At 42.2% G+C, this 24,548-nt stretch overlaps 1 protein-coding gene across 2 annotated transcripts in view; it reads right to left on the reverse strand.

Moving 5' to 3' along the window:
* Positions 1–1,222: 1,222 nt before the first annotated feature.
* The window catches only part of megf10 (multiple EGF-like-domains 10), a 143,730-nt gene continuing 120,404 nt past the window's right edge, over positions 1,223–24,548 (reverse strand). For both annotated transcript variants that reach the window (XM_067398455.1, XM_067398456.1), the window contains exons 17-25: positions 9,792–9,920; positions 9,524–9,652; positions 9,287–9,415; positions 8,788–9,015; positions 7,642–7,757; positions 5,230–5,353; positions 4,879–4,923; positions 4,409–4,615; positions 1,223–2,576 (exon numbers count right to left, since the gene is read on the reverse strand). In XM_067398455.1, coding sequence (XP_067254556.1) covers positions 2,410–2,576; positions 4,409–4,615; positions 4,879–4,923; positions 5,230–5,353; positions 7,642–7,757; positions 8,788–9,015; positions 9,287–9,415; positions 9,524–9,652; positions 9,792–9,920 — 1,274 coding nt within the window. In that variant the 3' untranslated portion in view covers positions 1,223–2,409. The remainder of the gene's footprint in view (positions 2,577–4,408; positions 4,616–4,878; positions 4,924–5,229; positions 5,354–7,641; positions 7,758–8,787; positions 9,016–9,286; positions 9,416–9,523; positions 9,653–9,791; positions 9,921–24,548) is intronic.

Genomic DNA, 24,548 nt, shown 5'->3' on the forward strand with positions numbered 1-24,548 from the left:
TGTATTAATTAAAAATTATAGAGACAAACAAATTAATTAAGTAATTAATAGTTAATAATAAAATCTAGAGTATTGTATAGATGCAGATGAAGAATATACAGAAAGAAGGAACAAAATTAAGACACTTGCAGAATGAAATGAGAGATAGAAGAAAAGCAGAAGCAGCCAGAAGTAGAAGACAAAGAAAAGCAAAGGAAAGCTAAACTATCAAAGACCCAGTCCATTTTATACCATAAACATAGGAAAACTTACATCCCACTCAAACTTATGTTTTGGTCTAATAAGAAAAGGTCAAATGGACTTATCCATTATGTCATAGACTAGTCAAATGTCAAAAATAGATGAAAATAAATACAAAAGGGGTTGTTTTGACACCCTTAAGGGAATTTTGCTGATCTTGCATTATCACATGTCTGAAGAAATGGAAACAGACATATTTTGATATACAAGATCAAATGATCAACTAATTCTGAAAACACCATCGCTTCTGCAGTACTTGGCAGGCATCCAATATCTAACCACAAACGTGTCAACATGACCTGGGACACTTCAACATCACTTTGGAACACTTGAAGAACAATTGAATATAACAAGCATACATACTCTTAAAGATAAAAGAAGAATAACCATAAAGGAGTACATTAAAGAGTAAATCTACTTGAAAATATGAGGATTAATATATGGAGTAGAAGTACATGAATATATAAAATCAAAAGTAATATTGATAAGTCATAAGCCATAATTGATTAACATGAAATATGAATAAAATGCATGAATATAAATATTGACCATTTTGGATCCACCAAGTTTCGACATGAGAGGGCGTTCATTTGCAATTTTTTACATAGAGGGAACTATTATTTACAATAATTCTGAGGCAGCATCAGTAACACTTGTTAATCTACTCTAAAGACATTGACATTAGTTTAGTAAAATGAGGCTATTTAATCATTCTTCAGTGATTAATTGAGAATATGCTTACTAAGATACAGAAATTATAAAATCAATAACAAAGAAATTACTTCTAACTAAAGCTTGCCTAAATATATCAACTTGGCAATTCGTCATTTTATTTTTAATTTGCATATATACATGATATTTCAGCTAAAAATATATTAGGCTGCATTCAAAGTAGAAAGAAAAGGTTAGCAGAGAGGAGATATTCTGGTGCTGCTCTATTGGGAAGGGAAATATTACACATTGTGTAACTTTTGTGCATTTATTTAAAAAATCATGAGAAAAGCAAAACAAAGATACAGTTTTAAGATACATACAGCACACACTCATACACGCTCAGTTGTTTTTGGAATCAGTATTATTAATCTTTTTTGTGTGTGTGTGTGTGTGTGTGTGTGTGTGTGTGTGTGTGTGTGTGTGTGTGTGTGGCATATTTAGTGAACTAAATTGAAAAAGAAAAAAATAATAATAATAATAAATTGTATGGAAAACAGTATACCGAGGTCCAGTCAGTAAAGGATGAGTCTTCACTGCTTGTCCTGTTCTAAACAATATTGGTCAAGTTATAAAGGAATTTAGGAATATGTTACATTTTTAAAGCAAATAAATGCAATTAAAAGAAGAAATGGTACTATGTACAGTTTTTTTTTTACAATTAAAGTTCAGGCTCAGAGTGCTTTAAGACTCATAACACATTAATATGTATGTCCTAAACACTCCAAAAATGTATTTATATCAAACTGTCCCCATCACATCAACTTTAAGATTTGTCTTTCTTCGCAAAAGTCCAGCTTTAGCTTTAGCTTTAAAACTATAAAGTACTACACACTATAAAGTATTTGTCCTTCATTTCAGTGATCACGTTTTATAGAACTAAAATCAAAAGGCACAAGCCAAAAAATGATGTTAACGTTGAAACTTGTGACTTAACTATATGGGCAACTGTCAATATAAATACAATGTCAGTGCTTTAACAGGGCATGACAACCTTTGGTAAACCTGAAATATTTTCGGAAAATTTTTTTTTTTTTTTAAATCCAACAGAAACATTGAGCCAACAGTCTAGTCTCAATAAACAGTACTAGATATACTAAATATCATAATGAAAGAAACATAAAACTGTAATTGTGAATAATCTCACATATATCTTTTCAGAAACATTAAGGATTGTCTTGTATTTGTGTGATATGTGGTTATTAATGAATGGAATGAGTAATTTATGCTCACATGAATCAAGCTGAATATTGGGAATGTTTGGGAACTCTCACCCTCTTGTTCTCCACAGGACAAGTGCATCTAAGACAACTTTGAAAAATAGTTTTGACAAGAACTATTCAAAATTTGTAAGCCAGAAGTAATTAAGAATTTTTATAATGATAAATGACAACAATAACAGCAATAAAATTGTTAATGGAGTGCTGTGGATGATCTGTTAATGAAGTCTGTGAGCATTTATTTGCTGTCTGTGTCTTCATGGGGCGAGGGGCTGCTGTCTCTTGTGGGCAGTAGGTCATAATGACATGGGATGTGGCTGTTCTTTGGTAGGTCATATGGATCTTGACAAAACGGCCCATTACAGCTGTTGTTAGAGAGCGTGTGAACAGCACTGATGGTCGGCTCTGGAAAGGGAAGAATACAGGTTCAAACTGTTTGCAGTAATAAGCAGTCACATGTCTTGTGTGCATGGTACTTGAGGTTATATATTTTTATCTCACTAATTATTTATTTATAAATACCAAGAATCAGTTGTGACAAAAACTCCACAGTTCCCATTCCACAGGAAAGTCTAGTCCCACAGTGGGAAAACCAGTAACTTCAACACAGCGATGAGAAAAACCAGTAATGAAAAAAAATATTAAAATGTTGAAAAGATGATAAATCAATAATATAATAGTGTTACATTTAATATAGTTTAATATAAGAGGTGCTGAGCCACCAGAGATGCAGATGGCATATGGAAGAATACTAGAATACTATATCTTGATTATAGGATGTTTCTTATTGGTTTGCTGCAAAAGATGAATATGCAGAAGTGCCACGGATTGCCCTAAGACTGCTGGCACATTTGCTAGCACATATTTGTGCATGGCAGGATTCACTGCTCTTTTTTTTTTTTTTTTTGCATCAAGACAAAATACTAATGTAAATAGAAAATAACAATGTAGATGAGATATATATTCAGTTTTATTAGTTAAAGACTTTAACATGCCCAGGCCAATGATGGGTCCAAAAATGTATGACAGTTAAGGTTACAAATTCAGTAACAATAGAACTAAATAGTAAAAAGTATTTTAGTCTTTAGCACTTAGTTTGCCATTTGTGTAACATTAAGATCCTATAGTGAATAGCTTCATGCTGTGGTTTGAGTCAAATAACCTAAAAAAGTAGCATAAAAGAAGATTCATTAAACAATTTTTTCTTTTTTGAAAATGTTAATATCTTACAGAGTTTTTTTTTAAATCTTATTAATATCTTACAGTGATTTCTTGTATTGTTGTCATAGTTTTTTTTAAAATCAAAACTGTTTAATTTGTTTTTACAGTTTTTGTTTTAGTGTCATTGTTTTTGTCTAACACTGAAAGAGTGACTTCACAAGCATTTTATCATATAACAGCCAAAAACATTGGTAGTACCAATATGCTATGTTTGAAGAGTAAGCTAGTACAGATGCTGGAGCAGAAGAAAGAAAGCAGAACAAAAGTGTGCTGTATTTAGAATTGTGGTTCAAGTGCTGATGGAAGATTTGTGTCTTCAGCTGCTTCTCGAGCGGTCAGTGGAAGATGAGAGTTCCGAGAGAGACTGTAGTCAGACTGGTGCTGACTGATGTATAGCATTCAGTGATGTGTTTTGAGTTAAATGTGGTGAGAAGGTTTCCTAAGAGATCTGTGTCAGTCAGATTCTTCCATGATGAGCTAACAGTGCTTCTGCTCAAATCTTTCAGCTGGAAAGTGTCATTAGAAAATGGGTTTCCTCATCTCCAGTGAGGTTAATGCAAAGCCTTTGACAAATGGGCCAGGGTGCGGGTTGACAGCCGCAACAGCCCCGATTATAATGTATGTGCACGTTCTCCAGCCAGCATTACATGAACACAACAGCTGCTCTCAAGTGGAACAAGTTTCACTCAACACAGCAGAAGCACAGGAGTCATGATTACTCCTGCTAGCCAGGGGAAGTGATGCCTTCAGGACATACATTACACCTGTGAACAATTACTTGAGATTGTTCATACAGAGCGGTTTCCCATGTGTAGTCCCGTCGAAGAAAGACTGTTCTTCCATGGAGCAGCATTGTTTCAAGAACAAATAAAAATGGTTGACTACAACTTTTAAATATTGAAACATAGTTGAGAAGATATAGTAGTTAAGTTAATTTCTATTACAGTGATTATGTCAGCACTGAATAACAAACAATGAGCAGGTCTCTGGTGTTGCTGGATTTATTATTCTCTTACCAACTTCGTAGACATTTTTGTTGGCAGGGCTGGAGGCGTGTATCTCAGCATACGGTGAATCTCTGTGAGCAGGTGACTTCATCTCCACATAACCGCACTCAGAGCTCTTGGTCAGCAGCAGAGGAGGGTCTTTGATGGTGGCGTACGGGTTCTCTGAACTATTGAGAGAGCAGGAACTGGCATGATAGGGCACACTTTTCACAAGATCTACAGAGAGACAGAGAGAGAGAGAGATCCATTCACATCATCATACTCTTTAAGTACGATCAATATACTGTCATCATTTACTCACCCTCATGTTATTCCAAACCTGTATGACTTGTATGGACCAAAAAAAGCCAAAAGACATTTTTTAAAATATCATCTTTTGTGCGCTATAGAAGAAAGAAATGCATACAGGTTTGGAACAACATGCTGATGTGTAAATGATGGCAGAATTTTTATCCCTTGCTTGCTAAATGATCTCTTACCTCGAAGTGATTTTCCCATGTAACGCCTGTCAACTCCATAAGCTCCTAATGAGAGAATCAGGTTAAGACAGAAGAAGTTAAAATGATGCAGTCCTCTTTTTGACAAAGCTCACAGCAGCTACAAATGGAGCTAAAGAAGCTGATGTGGTGTGTTAGAAGACGGTGAAATGACACATTAAAGCTGCTAGAGTTTGCACAGTGGTGGTCAGGAAAACTCATGTTGGACGAGTCATTGCAAAGCAGTTTGAAAATTAAAAAGACCTGTAAGTTAATATGCTGGGTTACCAAACATTATTATGTCAGATGTTTTGCTGTTATGTTAGTTGTGATGATTGTTTTAGGAGAACACACCAAGCTCATTGAAGGATCCGCCCTGCTTCCAGTCGGCCGGCAGAGTTCCTGTGTGATCAAGCAGGGAAAGCCGTTTCCTTGGCTCAGCGTTCTTCAGGTTCACAAACAATTGGTTGTTCTTTGGCTGTCAGAAAGAAGAAAATCAACAATTATAGCAAGTGTCTTTTCTACAACGTTCCACATAATTCTTCAATCCTAAATATCTACAGCTTGTCAGTTTGTGCTTTAAAACCAGAGGTTAGCTCAGGTATTTGCAATGTTTTTTTTTAGAAAGGCGGTTTTGGATTTATGAGTAAAATAAGTGCCTGTGATCAGGGTTGGGCAAAAATACATTAAAATGAATTTTAAAATAAAATACCAAATACCTTAATTTTAAGTGTATCAAAATAAACTACAAAATACAGCAGCCACACCATGTATCAAAATAAACTACTGTATTTTTGTATTTGAAAAATACTAAAAAATACTTTTACAAGGGAGTATGAAATTTCTTCGCAAACCTTCCATCAATTGGCCTATTTGATCTATCCCTTCACCATTACACTGACTCAGTTGATTAAGTAAACAATGTTTGATAGCAACAGCTTTTCTTTGCCCGAGTCAATCAATAAATCTAACATATGCAACCAGTTAAAGGCACAATATGTACAGTAGGATTTCTGGATTAAAATATCCAAAAATCACTAGAACAATGTTATATGTTTTGTTGACTAGTGTACTTACATTATCCCAAATGTTTCCAAGAATGTTTAAATCCAGAGAAATATGCAATTTTAACTAGCACACGGAGCGTGTCCGTGCGTTGCCTATCAATTACATAATACCCGTGTTACCCTCGATTTCGTTTTATTTTGTAGAATCCATTATAGAACACCAACGACGCATTATATTTCTCATGTTATATAGCTTCTTGTTTAAATTTCGTTTTCTTGATTTACCGCGTGTACCATGTTTTACCATGACTAATATCGATCTAGCTCAGTGGTTCTTAAACCTGTCCTGGGGACCCCCCACCACTGCACATTTTGCATGTCACCCTCATCTAACACACCTGATTCAAGTCATCAGCTAATTAGTAGAGACTGCAAGAGTTGAATTGTGTGTTAGATGAGGGAGACATGTAAAATGTGCAGTGGTGGGGGGTCCCCAGGACAGGTTTGAGAACCACTGATCTAGCTTACTGCAGTGTCTCATAGCAGCCGCCAAGCGAACACACAGAGTATCATAACAACTTTCAACACACAAATGTATCTAATATGATAAACAGCGCTGCTTTACCCCACATACGCTAGACCAAAAAAAGCTAATCTCTCATTAGCAATCTCTTGCTAATCTCTTGTTTTGTTCAGCTCCAACATCACACACCCTGCTCTGCTTCATACTACAGTAACATTAATAATCTCATCCATGAACATGATTTCTGCCCGAGTCCCATCCCAATTCTTTTCCACTGTCTGTAGACGTGAAAACAACACATCCCATGATTCCACAAAATCAAGTATAAGTACCTGAATAAGCGACCTCTTGCAGCGAAAATTTACATATTGTGGATTTAACAGATGAAGCAACCAACCAACAGTTTAATTTTTAACAGTTTGTGAATTACTTATAATTGTATCCTAATTTAGTTACTTGATGTTTGGTAACGAAGGGCCTACTTTGGATCAGCAATACTGACTCAATGACAAACAAGTCATTCATTAGAAGACAACTGATGGCTCCTGTATTCAAAGCAACTAGTTTATAACTAATTAATCAATTGATTGTTAATCATAAATATAGGGGGCTGCTGCTCGGTTTAATAGTTTTCAAGAACATTATGTAAATTGGTAAACTATTTAGCCTAGGCTACTAAAACAAACACCAAAACATAATATCTGTTCTGAACTCAACAAGTCTGGGCAAACCATCAGAGGCTGCATTTTTATGATGTCATCATGTAGACTTCTTACAAAGTTTTTTTACAGTATTTTAAAACTACAAAAATACAAAACACTAAAGTATTTTGATACAAAATACAAAGCCAATACAAACCCTATCAAATACAAATTACAAAATACTATTTTGAAATACATGTATCATAAATACTGCCCATCTCTGCTTGTGATCAACATTCCTTAAACAGAGTTTTTATGTTTCCTATACATTTTGTACAAAAAATACACACCTAATTTTACTCATAAATCAAAAACTGCTTCTAACAACACAAAGGCAAGGGAATCTGTGGTGAATTAGCATTCTGGGATGGCCCAAAAATTGACATCATAACTAAAAAGCTCTATTTAGCAACATTATGTTTTAAACAAGCATAAGCAGTATAAGCAGCACAAAATATTAGTCTTTTATTTAAAGAGCTGTTCAACAATTACAGAGTCAGTTAGTAGAGTAAACCAATGAGACTCTTAATAAGACCTTTCCATAGGGGAGGTTATTGATGTGAGGCGGGCTGCTGCACTGGGTCAGCGTGTGGTAGCTGGGGTTGGAGAAATAGTTACTGTTGGGAAGGACATCAGTCTGCGGGAGCGCCTCTAGAAACAGGAAATACATCACAAACAGACATAGTTACCACCCTGTCAATGGACTACTTGCAAAGCTACTTCTGCATTCTACCTTCTATGGCTCAGGCTTTTCCGGTGTTCTCTGCGTTAACATGAATTATATTGAACCTGCTGAAACGTTCCTAAAAATATATTTTCCTTTCCAAATGTGCTTTCTGAATAATAAATAAATATATTGCCTTATAACCTGCAGCAGTCCAATGCTCATCTCATTAACAGTGTTTTTCACTTACTCTTCATATTTACCATTTATTAATGAATTTGACTGAACAGGATTTGCTTCTGTGTGTTGGTGCTCTTCTAAAAATGTCAATGAATGTGGTCCCTTAAAGAAATGTAACAATGTTAACTATATTTATTTAATCTTAAAAAGTACCACATTGACAGAGCTACTACATTGAATGATAATTATGCATTTTGGCATAACCATATAAATTGCATACAGTTAAATGATTGTCAATGAACAACGACACAAAATAGTGATTAAAACGTTTGATATAAATAAATAAAGGTAAGTTCTGATGATCTCGCACACACTGCAGCTTTGCGTCAGGTGACTAGTTTAGCACACTGACACCCTGTGTGGAAATCTTTTCATATGATTACTAGCCACTGCTTTCTCAGATCGGCTTGGATTAATTCTTTATGGTCTTTTGAGTTTGGAAAATTCTGTACACAGTGATCATCAGAATATCTCTTTTCCTGTCCTAGAATATGTCCAGATTTTTAAACTCATTTTAAGTGGCGTTTAGTCAGTTAGGTGACGACAGCACTTTAAAAATATACATAACTGAAAACTAGCCAGCTATATTTGAAAGAAGTGTGTCACAAAGTTCAGTGTAAGCAGGCCATTCTGCCATAGTTTAGTCACCATGATAAGAATTATACAATAAATCTTAAGAATGATTACCAATAGAATTATGATAGTTATTCATAATATGATGTAACAACTGTAAGACTTATTCAGAAAAAGCATCATTACAGTCATTGTGACACTGACCTGCAATGGCGTAATCGGTGTTGGCCCTCATGGTGGGTGTGTATGTGACCGCAGGCATTGTGGAATCTTTGCCTTTCTGTTTCTTGCGGTAAATGATGAAGAGGAGGAGGAGGATGAGCACAAGAAGTACCAGGACGATGATTCCTGCAATAGCACTAATCTGATACGAGTCCACAGGCACAGCGGCGCTCGTCAAACTGTTGAGATTCCCTACAATGATCACGCCAGCTGAAAAAGACAGGAAACATAAGTGTAACACATGAGAATCTCACGCGTTCAGATGACACCTCATTGTGTGGGTGATCATGTGTGATGGAACCAGATGTCTCCCAGAATTTATTGTAGCTGTGAAACTACTCTGTAGGCATCTTTATCTATTACTGATGCTGGAATTATTTTGCTATTCTAAAAAGTATGAAATTTCCTGATTTCTAGTTAACTTTCTAAAGTGCAGACACAGTGTAACAAGCAGTGTTTGTGAGTGCTAATGTAACTTTACCCTGGTCACAGCGTGTGCCTTTCCAGCCGGGATTACAGTAGCAGGTGCCAGTCATGTGATCACAGGTGGAGTTATTGAGACAATCACACACCTGCCGGCAGCCGTATCCGTACGTTCCCGCAGGACATTCTGGAAGCGAATGGAGCAATGCTGGATCAGATGTAGTCTCATGCATGTGCTTGAAAATATCAAAGTAATAGCTCCACTGTTTCCTGCTTTGAAACACTCTTTACTCACTCTGTTCACAGTGGCGTCCCATGAAGCCAGTGCGGCACGTGCAATGACCGGAGATATGATCGCAGTCTGCACCGTTCTCACACTGGCACAACATCACACAATCCTTACCGTAGAAGCCCAAGGGACAGCCTGCAGGACACAAAAGCACAATGACAGGAAATGTCACGACCAATCGTTACTGAACTGAGCATGACATGTGAGCACTCAGCACTGCTAGAAGCGTAGGTTCAGTTTCATATCAGACTTGGAGAGAGAAAGTTGTACTCACGTTGTGTGCAGTACAGCCCCGTCCAGCCGGCCGTACACTTACACTCGCCATCATAAGCGCTGCAGAATGCCCCGTTGTGGCAGTTACAAGTGTGGATGCAGTCGGGACCCCACTGACCCGGAGGACACGCTATGGGTTAACACACATAAACACATCACACCTCTGCAGCTAGAGATGGGTATCATTTACATTTTATCGATACTGATACTCAGGGTTGGGCAAAAATACATTAAAATGTATTTTAAAATAAAAAAAACAAATACCTTAATTTTAAGTGTATCAAAATAAACTACAAAATACAGCAGCCACACCATGTATCAAAATACACTACTGTATTTTTGTATTTTAAAAATACTAAAAAATACTTTTACAAGGGAGCATGAAATTTCTTCGCAAACCTTCCATCAATTGGCCTATTTGATCTATCACATCACCATTACACTGACTCAGTTGATTAAGAGAACAATGTTATTGTCACGATCACCGTCTGTTCCCGTCACGTTCCTGTTCACTCCGGACTCCATTTCCCATAATCCTCCCTTGCCTATCACATGCACTCACTCCACCAATCACCTGTTGCCACATACAGCCTAGCACACTACACTGATCACCACACCCAGCTGCAGATCATTACCAGGACTATAAAGGATTTTCACACACACCACCTCACCGCGAAGTCTTGTTTCCCCAGTGTACAATTCCGCGCATTTATATCTTGTCTGCCTTTCTGTTGTTGATCTTGCCTGTTACCCGCTTACGATTCCTCTGCTGCCTACCCCTGACCTGTGCTTTGTTTACCGACCTGTGAGTGATATCTGCCAGTCCTGACCTCTGCCTGTATCTGGATTACGATTCTGTCTACCCTCTGCTGTACCTGTTTGCTCCTGATTTACCCTGCCTGTACGACCACGCTTACTTTTGTAATAAAAGCTTGCATATGGATCTTACCATGAGTCCCGCCTCGTTACAGAAGACTTCGCCGCCACCACGATCTAGCAGCTTGCCCGGAGAGCATTTGAACGGTATGGACATTGCTCAATTGTTGTTGAGAAGTACGCAGGGTACACGTTCTCTGGAGAAATATATATGGAATATCTGGACATTGCTTACTATTCTGATCTGCCTGACTGTGCATTAATAGACTTTTGATGGCGTTAACCAGCCACTCCAGAACAAACTACGTCTAGAAGGACCGCGTTCAACACTCAGTAGCTTTATTGATTATGCTTTATTGACTGTTGGCTCTCCGTTTACTGTGGGTGTTGCGGAGAAAGGCGACACCACAGTGAATCATGTAATGGCTGCCGCATCAAAGAACACTCACAAAATGGCGGCCACTACAACGTCACATCATGTCTTCATTGTCCTCCCAGAACCAAGTCACATCTCAGCTGATCTCCCAGAGCCACGTCACGTCACCGCTGATCTCCCAGAGCCACATCACGTCGCCGCTGATCGTCCAGAATCACGTCACATCTCTGGATCTGTCTGGGAGCGGAGAGGGTTGCTTTCCAGTGTGGCTGATCCACCGCTGACTTCAGCACGAGCGGCTAGCATTCCTAAGCCTCCGCCAGCTGCTTCGCACTCAAGCTCATCAGACGCGACGCAGTTAAGTTTACCAGTTGCAACGCACGCAAATTCATCGGTTTCAACGCACTCAAGCACCCTGGACGCGATGGACAAGATGGCTGCTTCGCCCTGCCGGCACCGCCCAAGCTCTTCGCCCTGCCGGCGCCGCCCAAGCTCTTCGCCCTGCCGGCGCCGCCCAAGCTCTTCGCCCTGCCGGCGCCGCCCAAGCTCTTCGCCCTGCCGGCGCCGCCCAAGCTCTTCGCCCTGCCGGCGCCGCCCAAGCGTCTTGCCCTGCCGGCGCCGCCCAAGCGTCTTGCCCTGCCGGCGCCGCCCAAGCGTCTTGCCCTGCCGGCGCCGCCCAAGCGTCTTGCCCTGCCGGAGCCGCCCAAGCGTCTTGCCCTGTCGGAGCCACCCGAACTCCGTTGATTTCCCCAAGAACTTTTTGTTCTTTGAGTGGCTGGTTAACTCCATCACAGAAAAAGTCAATGAGTGCGCAGTCAGGCAGATCCGAATAATATGCTAGGTTCAGATATTCTGTGATGTAATCCTCCAGAGATCGTGTACCCTGCGTACTTCTCAACAACAATTGAGCAATGCCCATACCGTTCAAATGCTCTCCGGGCAAGCTGCTGGATCGTGGTGGCGGCGAAGTCTTCTGTAACGAGGCGGGACTCATGGTAAGACCCATATGCAAGCTTTTATTAAAAAGTAAGCGTGGTCGTACAGGCAGGGTAAATCAGGAGCAAACAGGTACAGCAGAGGGTAGACAGAATCATAATCCAGATACAGGCAGAGGTCAGGACTGGCAGATATCACTCACAGGTCGGTAAACAAAGCACAGGTCAGGGGTAGGCAGCAGAGGAATCGTAAGCGGGTAACAGGCAAGATCAACAACAGAAAGGCAGACAAGATATAAACGCTCTGAATTGTACACTGGGGAAACAAGACTTTGTGGTGAGGTGTGTGTGAAAATCCTTTATAGTCCTGGTAATGATCTGCAGCTGGGTGTGGTGATCAGTGTAGTGTGTGCTAGGCTGTATGTGGCAACAGGTGATTGGTGGAGTGAGTGCATGTGATAGGGAAGGGAGGATTATGGGAAATGGAGTACGGAGTGAACAGGAACGTGACGGGAACAGATGGTGATCGTGACAGTTATATATTTTGTTGACTTGTGTACTTACATTATCCCAAATGTGAAGTGTAGGTTGGTAAAGAACTTGCAAAATAGCCATAGTTACATTACTCTTTTGATAGAATAAACATGATTAATAGTAGTCAACACACAAATGTATCTAATATGATAAACAGCGCTGCATTACCCCACATACGCTAGACCAAAAAAAGCGTAAATGGCGACTGTGGCATATTAAAAGTTCCGCTGCTCTCGAGACGTGTGACACGCTCATCTCTCATTAGCAATCTCTCCAGCAGTTTTGTTCAGCTCCAACATCACTTGCCCTGCTCTGCTTCATACTACAGTAATGTTAATAATCTCATCCATGAACATGATTTCTGCCCGAGTCCCATCCTGATTCTTTTCCACTGTCTGCAGACGTGAAAACAACACATCCCATGATTCCACAAAATTAAGGATAAGTGACTGAATAAGTGAACTTTTGCAGCGAAAATTTACATATTGTGGATTTAACAGATGAAGCAACCAACCAACAGTTTAATTTTTAATAGTTTGCAAATTACTTATAATTGTATCCTAATTTAGTTACTTGATGTTTGGTAACGAAGGGCCTACTTTGCATCAGTAACACTGACTCAATGACAAACAAGTCATTCATTAGAAGACAACTGATGGCTCCTGTATTCAAAGCAACTAGTTTATAACTAATTAATCAATTGATTGTTAATCATAAATATAGGGGGCTGCTGCTTGGTATAATAGTTTTCAAGAACATTATGTAAATTGGTAAACTATTTAGCCTAGGCTACTAAAACAAACACCAAAACTTAACTTCTGTTTTGAACTCAACAAGTCTGGGCAAACCACTGAGTAGCATCAGGAGGTTGCATTTTTATGATGTCATCGTGTAGACTTCTTACAAAGTATTTTACAGTATTTTAAAACTACAAAAATACAAAACACTAAAGTATTTTGATACAAAATACAAAGCCATTTTCATAAACTATATCAAATACAAATTACAAAATACTATTTTGTATTTGAAATACATATATCATAAATACTGCCCATCCCTGCCTCCTACTCTTGTCCAGCTTGTTAAAAGTCATATCCACTATAACTACAATAATGAAAATAAAAACTAATATTAAACGGTGTGGAACTGATTGATTAAAAATGCAATGACAAACAAACAAAATTTCTACTATTTTACAAAAACAAAATAAAATGGCACCTAGAGGAAAATTCTTTATATATTAATTGGAAGACTGCTTAGTTAATCCCGTTTAAATATTATATTAATAATACAACTAAAGAAATACTTTTAAAAATGTTGCATACCATCTACCCGGTTAAATCAATGATTTCAAAATACTCTGATATTGATGATCTATGCTCCTTTTGTAAAAGTGAGAAAGAGTTGTTGACTCATTTGTTTTTTGATTGTAAAATTACCCAAAGTTTTGGAGGGAATTGGCAGAATTAATTTTTTAATTAAGTAAAGGCTAAATACTAGGGGTGTGACGAGACGAGACAAGATTTTTACACACTATTTTTAAGAAATCCTCAATGGTGAAATCATGGGTGAAATACATGACTAGAAAAAATATTCTGCATGTGTATTTAAATGTTTTAACTAATCATCTTGTAATGAATGTCATTCAGTTCTACTTTCTGAGTATGAATTATCATATGCAGTAAAAGACAACCATACTCAAGTACTGTAAAAGGTTTTGCCACTAACTCAACTGACTGACTTCTTTTCTGTATTTCAGTCTCTTCAGACCTTACTGTACATGATTTATGAGCTTATAAAACTTTTGACCTCCTAACTGAACTCCTTTCCACAAACTGATCATAAAAATAAAAACAGTATAAATAAAAATGGTAACACTTTACAATAAAGTCTCATTTATTAACATTAACATATTAACCAACATCAACTAACAATGAGCAATATATTTGCTACAGTATTTATTCATATTTGTTTATGTTAGTTGATAAAAATAGTCATTCATTGTTAGTTCATGATAGTTCATAGTGCATTAACTAATGTTAACAAATGAAACCTTACTGTTTGTGCTTAATGAGATTAAGAGAAACTGTTATTCATTTCTATGGTAACACTTTGCAAGTTGAAACCATAATCGCACCCTCTCAATATTCAAAGTGCAAATAAGACCAACTTTTTCTTTGATACAGAGCTAAGAGATGGTTACAACTACACTGCCCAGCCTAAAATAGCTTTCATATTGAGAGATATTTGCATTCATCAGGGAGCCGCTTTCAAAATGCAGGGTATTGAAATCACGTTTGAATGCGCGCGCGTTTACTTTCACTTTCAGCGATCGCGCGTACTCTTTAAATATGGAGCGGCAGCGTCCGTTATCCAACTTAATTAAATGTTTTTTTTTATTTAAACACAAAGCAAAAGGACATTGGAGGCATAATGTAAACGTAGCGGTGGCATATTCTTACCTAATCATCCTAACTACTCTTCTCCTTGACGAGAAATCTCGTCACACTTTAATCTCGCGAGATCTCGTGACAAGAGATCTCGTCACACCCCTACTAAATACTGTTTTTCATTAAAGGATATTATTGTGTACTATAAAAGCAATGTTAACAAAGGTCTTGAATACACTTTTAATTTATTTATATTGCTGGCAAATATTATATATATATATATATATATATATATATATATATATATATATATATAATTTGCTAGCAATATAATATCTTACCCGGAGTCCCGCCTCGTTACATATATGTAACGAGGCGGGACTCAGGGTAAGATCCATCTGCAGGCTTTTACTAAACAGAGCTCGTAGTAAGACAGGCAATGGTCAAACAGTGGCAAACAGGTATGGCAGAGAGCAGGCAGAATCGTAGTTGAGGAACAGGCAATGAATCAGGGCAGGCGGAAAGCATTCACAAAACCAGGAAACAATAAACAATCCAAAAGGTCCAAAGGGCAGGCAGCAAGAATCGTAACAGGGGGAATAGACGGGATCAGTAGCAGTAGCAAGATAGAAATGCTCAGAATTGCAACAATGGTTAACAAGACCTCACAAAGTGTGTGAGGGTGTGTGGCTTAAATAGTCCAGATAATGTGCTGTAGCAGTATGTGGCAATTGGTGATTGGTGGAGTGAGTGCAGGTGATTGCCAGGGAGGATTGTGGGAAATGTAGTACGGGAATGCCTGGGAACGTGACTATATATATATATATATACAGCTATGGAAAAAATTAAGAGACCACTTAACATTGATTTCTGAACTTGGAGTGGTCTCTTAATTTTTTCCATAGCTATATATATATATATATATATATATATATATATATATATATATATATATATATATATATATATATATATATATATATATATATATATATATGTTTAAGGTATTTTTAGTGGAATTTGATTGTTTTATGTCTTCTCTGAAATTAAGAAACAAAAAGTCATTAACATGTTTAAAATATTATATTATTTTCGAAAATATCAGCAGTGCTGCCCAAACATCCAACTCTCCTTAAGCTGTTTCATCAGATCAGAATTAACAGCAATTATCTTAGTGAGACTGAATGCTTCAAATCTATAGAATTGAGAGTAATGGAGGACAGGTTGGGTGGATTGGGTCCCACTTTATATTACTGTAGGCGTCTTTAACTACTATGTACTAACGTTTAATTAATCAATTGATACTATGCACTCATTGTGAACATACATGTGTTTACATTGTACTCATATTTTTAAAAATATCTGCATGTAATTACAGCTGTAATTAATTTCAGCAATTACATCTGTAATTACAATGTTAAGGCTTCCCTTACCCCGTAAACCTGTCCCTAACCTTACCTGTATCCCACCTCAATAGCAGCAGTGTTTTGCAATACAATATGAACAGAATAAGTACATTGTACTTATTTTTTATGTTAATAGTACATAGTAAGGACACTTAATATAAAGTATGACTGTGAATTGTGTTTGTGAGTGATTTTTTTTTTACCTGTTGACAAATGAAACCATGAGATGAGAGGAGCAGTTATCAGTACTGCATTTGATGTCAAGAAAACATTGACATGAATGTAAATGAAATGAAGAGCAACGTTCTGCCATTATAAATATTTTCTTGCGCTCCCCATTTTGGGGAAATAAGCATGATTCCACATTATCAGTCAAAAGTTTGGCTGCATTTATTCAAAATTACATGAAAACAGCAGTATTGTGAAATATTATTATAATGTAAAATAACTGTTTTCTATGTGAATATATGTTGAGATGTTTAAGATTTTTTTCCTGTGATCAAAGCTGAATTTTCAGCATCATTAATCCAGTCTTCAGTGTCACATGATCCTTCAGAAATCATTCTAATATGTTGATTTGCTGCTTAAGAAAGCATTTCTGATTATTATCAATGTTGAAAACAGTTGTGCTGCTTCATATTTTTGTGGAAACCGTGGTGCACTAAATTAATTTCACATTAATCAAAAGTGACAGTAGACATTTATATTGTTACAAAAGATTTCCATTTTAAATAAATGAAGTTGAATAAACAATCGGCTCGATTGCTCCTGTCTGCCTCGCTGCTGGTGTTTGCGTCTCAGTATAGCCTTGTTTTCTCTTACTTTTATTGAATCTCATACTTCAATTCTGTTACAGTTGTACTGGTTTGAAGAGATGAGGCAGGTACGGATTTCCACAATACATAATACTTTAATCCAAGAGGCAAGAGGAACCAAACATACAACGTAAACATAACATTAAGACGGACGAGGAGTGAAGGGAGTGAGTGCAATATAAAGGGAGTGCAGATAATAGAGTCCAGGTGCAGGTGATCCGTGATGATGAGGAACTGACGAGGGAAGTGAGTGCAGGTGTGGAGAACAGGAGGATCATGGGAAATGGAGTCCAGGGGAACAAGGGATCTGTGACAGTACCTCCCCCTCCCGGTAGGCGCGTCCTCGCGCCGTAAATAGAATAACCGGGAGGGGGGGGCGGGCGCCCTGGAGACCTCATGCAGGTGCCGGGGGATGAGTGGACTGGAGTGGAGGTCTCCAGGGCGGATCCATGAGCCATGGCGGGTCAGGAGCCTTGGCAGGCCACGGCGGGTCAGGAGCCTTGGCAGGCCACGGCGGGTCAGGAGCCTTGGCAGGCCACGGCGGGTCAGGAGCCTTGGCAGGCCACGTCAGAGGCCCACCCACATGTGTGGCGCCCACATGTCCCCCACCCACGGGTACTTGGCCCCCCCCCCCCAAAAAATACTTGGAGAGGTTAAGGATCATATAGAGGAGTCCAAGGAATAAAGTCAATGTGTGGGTGGAGGAGCATGGAGCTGGTTTGGCGGCGGAGACTGGAGAACTTGGCTCGGCGGCGGAGACTGGAGAACTTGGCTCGGCGGCGGAGACTGGAGAACTTGGCTCGGCGGCGGAGACTGGAGAACTTGGCTCGGCGGCGGAGACTGGAGAACTTGGCTCGGCGGCGGAGACTGGAGAACTTGGCTCGGCGGCGGAGACTGGAGAACTTGGCTCGGCGGCGGAGGCTGGAGCGGCGGGCTCGGCGGCGGCGGCTGGAGCGGCGGGCTCGGCGGCGGCGGCTGGAGCGGCGGGCTCGGCGGCGGCGGCTGGAGCGGCGGGCTCGGCGGCGGCGGCTGGGGCTGCGGGCTCGTCGGGGGCGGCTGGAGCGGCGGGCGCGGCGGCGGCGGCTGGAGCTGCGGGCTCGGCGGCGGCGGCTGGAGCTGAGGGCTCGTAGGCGGCGGCTGGAGCTGAGGGCTCGTAGGCGGCGGCTGGAGCTGAGGGCTCGTAGGCGGCGGCTGGAGCTGAGGGCTCGTAGGCGGCGGCTGGAGCTGAGGGCTCGTAGGCGGCGGCTGGAGCTGAGGGCTCGTAGGCGGCGGCTGGAGCTGAGGGCTCGTAGGCGGCGGCTGGAGCTGAGGGCTCGTAGGCGGCGGCTGGAGCTGAGGGCTCGTAGGCGGCGGCTGGAGCTGAGGGCTCGTAGGCGGCGGCTGGAGCTGAGGGCTCGTAGGCGGCGGCTGGAGCTGAGGGCTCGTAGGCGGCGGCTGGAGCTGAGGGCTCGTTAAATAAGTCATTAAGCCAGTCCAGATCTGGCGGCTCGCACAGGGTTGGAGCGGGCTCTGGAGATACAGGAGCGGGCTCTGGAGATACAGGAGCGGGCTCTGGAGATACTGGAGCGGGCTCTGGAGATACAGGAGCGGGCTCTGGAGATACAGGAGCGGGCTCTGGAGATACAGGAGCGGGCTCTGGAGAGACTGGAGCGGGCTCTGGAGAGACTGGAGCGGGCTCTGGAGAGACTGGAGCGGGCTCTGGAGAGACTGGAGCGGGCTGCTTCCTCCTCCGCTGCTTTCTGGACCCAATTGAGGAGTGTGGGTCCAGCGTTGACCAGGAAATCAGTTCACTGGAGGGATATGCGGAGGGAGAGGCAGGCTGACCAACTGGCCTGGCCACCCGTGTTTCAGGAGAGACTGGACGAGATGAACACATATCCTGAACCTCATCACAATAGAAACTAGATCCGTTTAAATATAAAATTAGATTAATGGTTTCGTTCAGGGAAAAATAATCTTCAGGTTCATAAAAACGGATAGTGTTCTCGTCCAGTCCGTCCAGAAACAGGGTGATTAAACGTGCCTCAGACCAGTTAGTCAGAAAAGCTAGCTCTACGAACTCCTCCACATACCTCTCCAGTGAACGTCCAATCTGGAAGAGCCCGATAAGGCGATCGCCGGGTGACAGGGTGAGAGGCGTTGGAGGCGCAGGAGCCAGGGAGCTGGTCAAAGTCTCCATCTTCTTGTGAAAATCCAGTCTATATTGGTCCGTCTTTCTGTTACAGTTGTACTGGTTTGAAGAGATGAGGCAGGTACGGATTTCCACAATACATAATACTTTAATCCAAGAGGCAAGAGGAACCAAACATACAACGTAAACATAACATTAAGACGGACGAGGAGTGAAGGGAGTGAGTGCAATATAAAGGGAGTGCAGATAATAGAGTCCAGGTGCAGGTGATCCGTGATGATGAGGAACTGACGAGGGAAGTGAGTGCAGGTGTGGAGAACAGGAGGATCATGGGAAATGGAGTCCAGGGGAACAAGGGATCTGTGACAAATTCATTGTTGCTTGTATTATTATTGCCTACCACATTAATCTGACGTTGCTAGCTTGTAATCTTTGAATCTAAATCGCTGTTACAGCGAGTTTGCATCTCGCTTGTTATCAGTCCCGCGTGCTCCTTTTTAAACGCGTTCATCAAACAGCTGGTGTTTGCGTCTCCGTATAGCTTAGTTTTCTCTTACTTTTATTGATTTTTGATTATATTATAGAGTCTGGGAACGTGACGTCAGCAGCGCATTGCATTCTGGGACATTAGGTCACGGACAGTACAGTAGAGACTGGGAAATAGTGGAGGAAGATGTTAAAATGTATATTATACAGTTAAAAACATACTGACCCAGCGTGGAAAACGAATGTGAAATGGAGCGCCATTTTGTCCCATTTTTGGGACATTCTAAAAAGCTTAATGTGGCGTAATGTAAGTAAACATCATACTAATAGCCCAGAATTTGAACGCAACGCGTTTAATTTCACGTTAAACGTTTTCCTCCCATAGAAACTGTAAGTAACAGTTACAGCAAAGCAGATATGAGCCTAGAATATGAACAGAACCCGTCTTATTACACGTTGTCACTGTCTGTGTTAAATGTGCGTTCATATTCTGGGCTCGTCTGCTTTTCTGTAGTAAACACCATGTTATAATGTCCCTCATTTTCTGCCTTCCGGCTTAGAAACACAATGGTGAAACTCAAAATAATTTTGACCAAAATTTGGCTTTGTCATTTGTATTTATTACAGATTAATAACTTCTGATCCATTTGAATATGTACGTGCTCACGCCATGAATAATGTACGAAAACGCGTTTAGAAATGTCATTTGTGATATAGGCCTATGCGATCACTCTCCGTGTTGATAAAGCAACACCTCTGATTCATTGTTCAGCTTGTCTCGGTAAGAAATAATGTATTTATTCCATTTAGGTCCAGTAAAACTTACTTGGTGTAGCGATTCCACAATATAATGTAATTAATTTCAGAGCTGCATTACAGATGGTCATGCTGTTATGTTATCCCTTATGCTTTAACATGAAGAAATCAGGGCGATATGATGATATGCTGGCTGAGATCAAACTATATTGTGTTTATTATTTTATCTGGCAGATATATCGGTGCCACTTAGTTATTAAAAACTGAAATAGAGAAATCTCTTTTGTCCTGTGTGTGGTCCGATAGAAGGCGTCAGTTCTGATTTCGGAGGAGGGCGCAGCGTTACCCTGAGATGGAAACTGGCGGGCCCAGTAGTGAACCCACGCCGGTGCGCCCGCGTGCTTCTCACACTTCTGACCCCCCCCTCTCCCCCCATGACGTACACCGAAGCGGGTTTTCGTCCCCCTTCTGGCGCCGACATCCTCGTATCGTTTGGGGCTCCCGATGAAGAACGTGAGGACGCCATGTCAACGGCCGCGTCCGACTCATTTGATTGGGCCGCCAGCCCCACGGAGGATTCCACTTCTTACCGAAGTGAGACCGCCTATGCAGACGAGGAACTTCTCCGTATTCTCTCTGTGGCAGTGGAGGAGCTGGAGTTGGAATGGGCTCCTCCCGCTGAACCAGAACATACCAGGTTGGACGAGTGGTTCCTTCAACCCGGCCGTCACCGCAGAGCGGGCTTCCAAAGGCCAGCCCCCTTTTTTCCTGAAGTGCGCGCAGAGGTAGCTAAGATGTGGCACGCCCCGTATTCGGCTCGTGCCCACATCTCCGGGCCGGCACTTCTGAACACGATTGACGGCGCTGACACACGGGGATATTCACATCTGCCCCCTGTGGAAGAAGCAATTGCTGCTCATCTTTGCCCGGAGTCGTTGAAAAAAAAGTCTACGGTGGTGCACCCTAAAAAAGCGTGCCGCGCCACTGCAAACATAGCCGGGAAAGCATACTCTGCAGCTGGACAAGCAGCCTCAGCCCTACATACGATGGCCGTGCTGCAAGTTTTCCAAGCGAAAATGCTGAAACGGATGGATGAGCATGGCCAGGACCCGTTCAGAGAGGAAATATTCAGAGAGCTCCGCAGCGCCACCGACCTCGCCTTGCGAGCAACGAAATCAACGGCCCAATCCATCGGCCGCGCGATGGGGAGTCTCGTGGTGCTGAATCGTCACCTTTGGTTGACTTTAACGGATATGAAGGACGCGGAGAAGTCGGTGCTTCTGAATTCCCCTGTCAACCCCTCTGGCCTCTTCGGCATCTCTGTGGAATCCTTCTCAGAGCGCTTCACCGAAGCTCAAAAGCAATCCAGGGCGATAAAGCACTTCATGCCCAAGCGCGCCGGAGCTCCTCCTGCGCGCTCGCGCTCATCCTCAGCCCAACACTCTTCATATGGACCGTGGCCAGCCCAAGCTTTTAAGCCGCGGAAGGAGCCGGAGCTTCCTAGCAGACACAAGGAGCAACGAGCTACTCGTTACCCCTTCCCTAAACGGCAGGGTCCTCGCCCTTCAGGAACCCCAGCCCCGAGAGCCCAGCCGCGTTCCTGACGGCCCGGTAAGGAAGAGGAACCTGCAGCTCAGCGTTGGAGACAAGCCGGAATCTAAATGCGCCCGTTTAAATCCTCTGACGGTTTCCCTCGTCCCCCCGCCCGTTGCGGGTGACAGGAATGTTGTGAAATGTTCTGTTGTTGTTTGTTGTGCAATAAAAAAAGTTCAACTTCACAAAAAGAGCTGTTTTCCTCTTCCAGTTGCCAATCACGCTCACTGTGCGGACGGCTCTCTGCCCCCCACAAACGAGCTGTCAGGTCACTTCACAATGACACCTCTCGCACTCTACGCAGAGAAATGGGGGGCACTACCAGGCGCGTCAAGGTGGGTTTTAAATATCATAGAAAAGGGATACACTCTGCAATTTGCTCGCAGACCACCCCGTTTCAACGGCGTGATAATGTCTACAATTCACAATCTAAACGCCCAGTTTCTAAGGACGGAAATTCAAAATCTGTTGACAAAGGAAGCAATAGAGGTAGTGCGTCCCGAAGAGCGTGAGAGTGGGTTTTACAGTCGTTATTTTCTGGTCCCCTAAAAAGACGGCGGCCTGCGCCCTATTTTGGACCTGCGTCAACTGAATCGAGCCCTGGCAAAGCGCTCATTCAGAATGATTACATTAAAACAAATCCTCTCGCTCGTCCGACCAGGGGATTGGTTTGCTTCTGTGGATCTAAAAGATGCATATTTCCATATCCAGATAGTCCCTCAGCACAGGCGCTTTCTGAGATTTGCGTTCGAGGGAATCGCGTATCAGTTTACCGTCCTTCCCTTCGGTCTATCCCTAGCTCCTCGCACGTTCACAAAGTGCATGAATGCTGTTCTCTCCCCTCTGCGTCTGAACGGAGTGCGCGTTCTAAACTATTTGGACGATTGGCTGCTCATGGCTCATTCAGAGAATGTACTGGACAGTCACAAACATGCGCTCATCAACCACCTGCAGTGTTTGGGGCTTACGATCAATTTTCAGAAAAGCAAACTCCAACCCACACAGTGTATTTCATTCCTAGGAGTGAGCCTCGATTCTCTCTCTATGCAAGCCCGCCTGACTCCGGAGCGCGCGCAAACGGTCACGAACTCGCTCGCAGTGTTCAGGGAAGGGAAATCGTTACCATTAAAACGCTTTCAGAGAGCACTTGGGCTGATGGCGGCAGCCTCAGCAGTGTGTCGCTTGGGTATGCTACACATGCGCCCGCTCCAGGTTTGGCTGAAAGCCCGCGTTCCGGCGCGCGCTTGGCATTCGGGTTCAATGCGCGTATTGGTGACTCGCAATTGTCTAGAGGCGATAGCCCCTTGGATGAGCGACACGCTATACGAACGGGGCGTGATAATGGGGCAGGTAAGCAGACGCAAAACTGACACGACGGATGCATCATGCACGGGCTGGGGTGCCCTTTGCGATGGCAGCCCAGCTTTCGGTGTTTGGACAGACACAGAGAAAGCATGGCACATAAATTGCCTAGAACTGAAGGCAGTTCACCTAGCCCTGGAGCAATTTTACGATCAAGTCCACAACCATCATGTTCTCATTCGTTCGAACAACATGGCAGTGGTAGCGTACATAAATCACCAAGGCGGCATCAGCTCGCGCCCCCTCTTGAAACTCGCGACGGATCTTCTGTTATGGGCAGACCAGCACCTTTTATCAATTCGAGCTGTCCATGTCCCCGGCCGTTTGAACTGCGGAGCGGACATGCTGTCGAGACAGGGTGTTCTCCAAGGAGAATGGAGATTACACCCTCAAACAGTGAGTATGATTTGGGACATATTCGGACGAGCGGAGGTGGACCTCTTCGCGTCAGCAGAGAACTCTCACTGCCCACTATTTTACTCCCTAACGGAGCTGTTAGTTGCGCCGAAATGGCCCACTCAGCCCTGGTTCCCGGACTTGCTAGAGCTGTTAACGGGACCCCCCTGGACAGTCCCACTAAGGAAGGACCTATTATCTCAAGCGAGAGGTTCGATCTGGCACCCAAATCCGGAACTGTGGGACCTGCACGTCTGGCCGCTCAGCGGAGCCAGCCAGTAGCTCTCCCTCAACGCGTGCTAGATACTATTGCTGAAGCAAGAGCCCCTTCTACGAGGCGTCTCTACGCTCATAAATGGAAAGTTTTTGAGAGCTGGTGTACCTCAAACACGGAAGACCCTGTAAGCTGCCCAATTTCAGTTATTCTATCTTTCTTGCAAGAGCGTTTTGACGGTGGCCGCGCGCCTTCTACGCTCAAAGTGTATGTTGCTGCTATTTCAGCTTTCCATGAGGAAATCGACAATCGACCCATTGGCAGAAACGATCTAGTGACAAAATTTTTACGTGGAACGAGACGAATGAATCCTTCTCGCCCACCCACTATTCCTACTTGGGATTTAACTTTAGTGCTGAAAGCTCTGACGAGCCCACCATTCGAGCCACTGCAGTCGATTTCATTAAAAATGCTCTCCTATAAGACGC

Source organism: Chanodichthys erythropterus, chromosome 10 (assembly GCF_024489055.1).
Source record: "Chanodichthys erythropterus isolate Z2021 chromosome 10, ASM2448905v1, whole genome shotgun sequence".
Taxonomy (NCBI): Eukaryota; Metazoa; Chordata; class Actinopteri; order Cypriniformes; family Xenocyprididae; genus Chanodichthys; species Chanodichthys erythropterus.